The 6955-nt window shown below is 34.7% G+C and overlaps 1 protein-coding gene across 4 annotated transcripts; it reads right to left on the minus strand.

The window, feature by feature from the left end:
- Positions 1-1624: 1624 nt before the first annotated feature.
- LOC109208838 (synaptotagmin-3) lies at positions 1625-6543 on the minus strand. Of its 4 annotated transcripts, none has more exons than XM_019371992.1 (13): positions 6160-6399; positions 5375-5473; positions 5253-5303; positions 5053-5176; positions 4448-4575; positions 4245-4346; positions 4089-4163; positions 3927-4003; positions 3576-3825; positions 2678-3049; positions 2302-2430; positions 2066-2208; positions 1625-1755 (listed from the first exon to the last, which is right to left on the minus strand). In XM_019371992.1, the coding sequence occupies exons 1-12, from the start codon at positions 6268-6270 to the stop codon at positions 2080-2082; spliced, it is 1647 nt and encodes a 548-aa protein (XP_019227537.1). In that variant the 5' UTR covers positions 6271-6399; the 3' UTR covers positions 1625-1755; positions 2066-2079. The 4 variants fall into 4 exon arrangements, with proteins under 4 accessions (XP_019227537.1, XP_019227534.1, XP_019227535.1 ...); XM_019371989.1 differs by lacking the exon at positions 1625-1755 and adding an exon at positions 6470-6543 and having other exon boundaries at positions 1791-2208; positions 6160-6281; XM_019371990.1 differs by lacking the exon at positions 1625-1755 and adding an exon at positions 6470-6532 and having other exon boundaries at positions 1791-2208; positions 6160-6325.
- Positions 6544-6955: the final 412 nt, after the last annotated feature.

The following is a 6955-nucleotide window of genomic DNA, read 5'->3' on the forward strand; positions in this document are numbered from 1 at the left end:
TGTTTTTGGCTAAGTTATCGGATTGCGTCTTCCGCGTGTCTTTAATTATTGTTAATATTTCATTGTTGATAGTATGTTGTTTTAAACTGTTAAAAAGGGCTAAATAAAAGAGTTAGTGAATCTATAATACTCGGCTTGCCTAGCTTTCACGAGTAGGCGTCATCACGACTCCCGAGGGTGGGGAAGTCCGGATCGTGATAGTGTATGTGGTGATTTGAGACCATATGGTCCAAAGTCAATACGGGCTAAGTTGTTGACATCTTCATTTAAAGATAAAACACCTTCCCATGGCAATGGTCAATATAAAGGACTTGAGAGCCATCGAAATTAAAATCTCTGCTTTCAAACAATTAATTCTTGTGCTATGTTGATATGTGTGAGAGGTGTGCCTATTTATAGATGAAAATTATTAAACTTCCACAATCAAAGTGTTGATTAGGCTTCTACATTAATAGTGAACTTTTAAACACCTGAATCGTGATGTTCCTTCAACAACTAAAAAGGCTAATAGCCTTTTTGGTCAAACTTTTAAATGGAAAAAGTATTTTTTGAGTAGAACTAGTTTTTCCCCTTTTTGAACAGGATTTCTAAGAAAATTAAACTTAAAAACACTTTTTAAAAGTTTAGTCAAACATTAATTGTTGTTCAAAAATTAATTAGTCAAACACAAACGGCCTCTTATCAAAAAGTATTTGTTTGAAAAGCACTTTTGGAAAAATCACTTCTCAAAAAAAGCTGATTTTGAAGCTTGGCCAAACAGGCTAATCTTGTAAATTCTTGAAAACGTACACTAATTAACAACTACAAAGAAAAATTCATTTTTTTCTGGGGACTTAACCAAGTAACCTCCAGGCCATTGGAAATGGTCATGAGCAATTTTTGAACATTAAAATAATAAGAAACGGATCTCCAGAAGATGTAATAAACTTTAAACAATATATTAGCAGCCAAAAAACGACTGAAATTTTTTTAATAGGAGTCATGATTAGATTTTAGGTTGAGTTATGTCCAAAATTCATTTCTTCAGACACGTTCAGAAACTTATTAATTACTTTCCCTTTGGGGACTGCCTAATATCTTTATTTTTAGTTTGTGATTGGATATACAGCTAATGAAGTGTTTCTTGTTTTTCCAAAAACAAGCCAAAATATTTTATTTTCTTCAAGTCAATAACTGAACATATTATCCACAACATTCATAGGCATAAGCATTTCTTGATTGCTTCTATTTATGTAGATGGAATACTGTTGGAAGTATGATATGTACTAGATCGTCAAACTCTCTCTCGCTATAACCAACCAATTCTCAAGGGCAAAAGCTATAGTATTACATTTTAACAGACAAATTAAAGCTAAGTATCTACACCTTCACGAGTAAGAAATGCTTTGTTATCATCCACATCAACGTTAGGTCATATGCATAATGATATAATAGCACGGGCTAGCCAGTTTTCGGACTGATCATTCAAAAATAGCCAGCGTCTGCCAAGTCATTGAAAAATAGTCACTATTTTGCTGCAACAGAGACCGATCCAGCATAATATACTGGAGTTCGATGCACCTGTTTTTCGGATTTTGAACAGTGTTTTCGTCCAGATTTATCTTTACATGAAAAGTGGCTAAATTTCGATGACTTTTGAAATTGTGGCTATTTTTGAATGAGCACTTGTAAATCTGGCTATTTTTGAATTTCTCCCGTGCATAATTGCCCAAGAGTTCAGAAAAACTCTTTCTCATGCCCACACCCAATATGAACCTAAACAAATGGCACACAAGAAAAAGGGAGAAGAGTGAGTGAATATGTGCGCGCGCGCGTGTATTTGATAATTGTGTATAAAATTACAGAAAAAGGGCAACGGTATTATCACTATATCAAAGATGTGACTATTGAACGAATAGAGACTTCAAGAACCAACAAAGATCATGCATCATCTAAAGATTCAAAAGAGGGGAAAATTTACAAAAATGAGATAATGCATGATTCAATGATCTCTCTTTAATAAATCACTTTTGAAAACTTTTTTCTGTTTTTTTAAATATCCGAGAAATGCTGTAAATCTCAGGACCTTGATATTGTTTCTCATATGCTCTTCCATCTCAACTCAACATGTATGACTCCATTCTTTGAATCTATTAGATGGTATTTCTCGTTTATACGTCCATTGTGAACTACATCATCAAGGTTGATGTCGACATGTCCAAGCGACTCCTGAATAAATTGACGAGAAGAATCAGCCAATTAACTTTTAAATGTAGGGAGAAACAAAAGGAGAAGAATCACATGCATGTAATTCTAAAGTACCTTTGAACGAAAGCTGATGCCATTTCGCTTACTCAAAACCTCTAAATGGATTTTCTCATGGACAGGAGGCTCTTCCAGCATAAAATGGAACTCTTCACACCATTGAGGATCACGAGTTCTTTTAACCATCTGAATGAACAAGAATTATGCGAGTCTATGATACTGACAATACATACAAAGGGAACCTAGACTGATAGTCTTCTAGTAGTTAGCTGTTCAATATTTCAAATTATCGTGTTCATATATTCTGAATTCTCTAGTGCACCCGAAGATTGTTCTGGAGTTTCCCGACTAACTAAACTAGTTGATGTCTTTAACTTACGTTATCCTTTGATCAAGTCATTAGGGGTTGGATTGCTTGGATATTAGATGTTACCTTGGATTTTCTCTTTTCCCCTCTGAAAAATATGACCACATATGGATTATTGTGACGTGAGCCCTCTACATCTTTGGCTCCTTGGACAGTAACAAATAACAAACCTGCTCCCCTTGGACTATCATTACCGGATATCGTTTCCAACCCATTCTCCTTCCAACTGAAGCTATTTAAAGGCCCACTCATACCATCAGTATCCTCTCTGAAAGGGGCATATGTCAGCTCAACAACAATCTGCCCTCTCTGCTTCTTGTCATGTGCGACACTTATACTTGAGTTCTTAAGTAAGTCTAGAGTGAATTCCTTTGTTTCATTTGGTTGTAGAAGCTTTAAAGGAAGTAATTGTGACCCCAGCCGGTCGTGTGCTCCCACCTGCATATAGAAGTGCAGCACATCAGCAAAATGCCACTTTAGTTCACCTTATGGAAAAAATCCTTGTAAAATGTATGTCATTCTTAGACCTTTAAATAATAACTAGAAGTCATTACTTTCAAGAATTAGTGGCTAATGATACTTTTGCAGCCATTAGCAGTTATGTTTTCAGGCTAAAGCTTCTCTCTTGATGAACCATTACCAATTAGGAGACAACTTTATGTGGCACTATTTCCTTATTGGCCCATTAAAAAAAGAATGATACATTTCCATTTTTTGAAATAATTTAATTTCAAACTTTCTATTTTACCATTAATGGTATGTCTTTTTAGCCACTGAAGTCTCATGACATGTTTAAGACCACAAGTTCTAAAAGTTTTTCTTTCTTTCTTAAACTTTTAGTCCAATCAAATTACGCCACATAAATTGAAAAGGAGGGAGTATCAAATCTTCTTCTCCAAATTTCAGGTATCTTCAGGCTCAAATCGGAAATGGAGGAATTAAATAGAATGGGTGAAAGACGAACCTTGTCCCAATCAATGACGTCTAAGTGAAGAATTTGGGACTGTGGATCCTTCACAGTAAGCTTGAAGCTTTCATTCCACTCGGGATTCAGGTTTTTCTTCTTGATGGAGGTTTTTCTAGAAGGCAGGCTGTCTCCGCTCAAGCTTAGCTTAACATAAGGATCAGATAATCCCAGTAAATCCATCTTCAGGAGTTTCATTGCTCTTACCACTTTAACATGCAATATCCCAACAGGCTTCTTTATGCCCACCCTATAAAGTCATGCAACTTTATGAAGGGCAACACCAAATAAAAAGGTAAAAGCACGAGATCTTCAATAAGAAGTAAGAGAAACAAGAGAATGGTTTCTCACAATGAAGCATCAAGAACTGGTATTTCAAGAGTTTGAGGCCAGTGATAAAGGACTGCCACTTGTTTCTTTATAATCTCCTGCCAAAATGTATGAAACATAGCTGTAATATTGAGTGGAACAAACACAAAGAGATGCTAAGAAAATTATCCAGTAATCTAGTACCTGAACATATCGATAAAGTCCAGGGATCGCCATAACATCCCCACCAAGAACCTTCAGTCCGAAATCAACATGTGGCTTAACAAAAACAAAAGTTTACATTGTTCAGTGACCTCAATATTCATGCATGAAAAGGAAAAATGGAAATATTCAGATTACCTTCTCCATTATAGATACCGTTATATTAGCAAAACATGGAAAACTGGGTACAAGAGGTTTCAAAGTAACACGTGGTGCAACGAAAATTTGTAAGTCCACCAACTGTAAAGAAGATTCACCAGTATGTAAATTAGCACATCACTCAGAAACTATATTAACTACTACATTATTTTAGGGATGATTCTTTCTGTGATAGTACTGACCTGCAATTTGATCTTTAGATTCTGTAAAGATGATGAAGTTACCACCACCACGATGTTTGGGTTGCCTGCCCATTTAATTGCTGGTTCCATCACTAACTCCCTCTCATTTGTCTCGTATACCTTGAGACCTGCCAATATGTGAAGTGAAAAAGAAAATTAATTTTGCTCTACAATGTTCAGAGGATAATGAATCTGACTGAGAACTGAATTCAAATTGTCTGAATTTTCTTCTCAAACAAACAAACAGAATTTCAGACAAACAAAGTTGATATCAAAGAGATATACGCAAAATATATAAGCGTCCATCAAAAATCTTGTGAGAATTTTAACTCAGAGACACTTCAAAGATAAGATATCATTTAACTTCGGATTTCTTTTGAAAATCTCTTTGCTATATCTTTGGTTGTCAAAAAATATGAGATTGATACGTGTCCCTTGTTTTCTATGTAATTGTATAATTTAACAACCTTAATCTTCTCTTCTTTTGTTAATTCATCCTGTGTGAGATCCTAAATTTTAATATAGCATCAGGAGAAAGTCATAACAAAATAGAGAATATATAGAAATTAGTTCAAGGAGAATTAGAGAAACTAACAGAAACTGACCTTGAAGTACTGGCGGAAGAGTTCCAGGGGTTAGCGTCTCAAAATCAATTTTTGTTATAGTATATTGCCCTATGTATTCTGCAAATATGGGCTCTGCGACGCTTCTAATTGTGCTACAAATAGCCTGTATGTTAGATAGACTAAGTAAATCAACAGAGTGCATCTCGGAAAAGACTGAAATACAAAAAGTTTAAAGGTACCTTGTCAAGGAAAGGCCACATGTTCTGAAGAAATTTGTTTAACCAGTCTACCTGCAACACAAGCAATTCATTCATATAAATGGAAAGAAAGCAAATAAAATAGACTGAAAGGAAATACGTACTCGATCATAATCTGGACTTTTAACCCACAATGGAATATCCGGAATAAGATCTTGTAATGCATCTGTATCAAGCTCACAAAGAGGACTGACAACAGGATCCTGAACTCATTCCAATAAAGTCAGTATCATAACTATTGCAGGAAATTTAAAACTGCACTAGTTACGGAGGAATTTTCAATTATTGACCAATACACAAACCGAAATGAATTCCAAAAAGGATCGACTTGACAAAACAAGTTTGATGTGTTTACTTCTCGTAAGCCAAGAGAAGGTTTTTCCTTTGCTCAATGTAATCAAATCACCACATTCGCTCATTGCCATCTTACAGTGTTGTGTTCCATTAATATACTCATTCTTCATTTGTTCTTTTAATCTACCTTTTTTGCTTAATGAAAAACATATTCATGAATGTATAAACGATAGTAGAACTTCTATTTTACTTAAATCTCATATTAAAAAAGCCAAAACTTTCTTTTTGGTGTCATAGCTTTGTAACATCATCTCACTAGCTTTAAAAAAAAAAAAAAAAAAAAAAAAAAAAAATCAACCATACCAACTCAGCCTATTAACACACACAAATGGAGTCTTTTTGTATGCACATATAACAGGCCCGCAAGAAGTTGTAGATAATGAAAGAAGTAATTAATCAAATCCAGTCAGCATTACAGCAAAGCTATGATGATGGAAATAAATTTAACAGAAGTAAAATTGAAACATATGCACACGTAGAGATGGAAAATAAAACCAACCCTTATTAAACAAAATTAACACTTCTTATTACATACCTCAACATCAGTGGGTTGAGAGTAGATGAAGAAATAAAATCCAATAAGAACACCAAGCAAGAATCCAATTCCAAAGCCAAGAATTCCCAAGAGACTGCTCAGAAATTCCATTTCATCACAACCTTCCAAAATCCAAGAACATCAATTAATTCCTGCTGTAAAAATACTTCAAGAAATTGAAAAAAGAAAAACACAAGTAGTCAAGAATGGGATGGCATCGATAGAATCAAAGAAGGAAGATAGAGCACTTGAAGCAATGGAGGCAGAGACTGATTTATATGAAAACAGCCAAAGCAGAAACACAAAATACCATTCAAGTATTTTGCACCAAAAAACAATGCACTTGCTGCTGCTGCTGCTAATTACAGCTACGCACAAGCGGGTACGTGAACTTTGTCTTTTCGGCCTAGTTATATATGGGGAAAAAGAAACTTGTTCCGTTACTACTTCTGCTAAATGACAATTCTGTCCCTGTTTGTTTTAAATACTCCCTCCTCTCCTTTTTTTTTTTTTTTTTTTTTTTTTAGGCAAAATACCTTAAATCACCCTTAAACTTGGCTCAAATTATACATATCCTCCTCGAACTATGCCCGGTCTTAATTACCCCTCTTAAATTGGCCTTTTGAGAGGCATTACCCCCTATATGCTGATGTGGCACTCACCTGCCACGTGGATTTTTCTGTCTGTGTGGCGTGTTTTGAAAAATAAAATAATTTTTTACCTTTTTAAGAATATTACTTTTTAGATAATTTTTTTCGAATACAATTTATAATAAAACTTGGATAGAACTATATTA

This window comes from Nicotiana attenuata, unplaced genomic scaffold, assembly GCF_001879085.1.
Source record: "Nicotiana attenuata strain UT unplaced genomic scaffold, NIATTr2, whole genome shotgun sequence".
Taxonomy (NCBI): Eukaryota; Viridiplantae; Streptophyta; class Magnoliopsida; order Solanales; family Solanaceae; genus Nicotiana; species Nicotiana attenuata.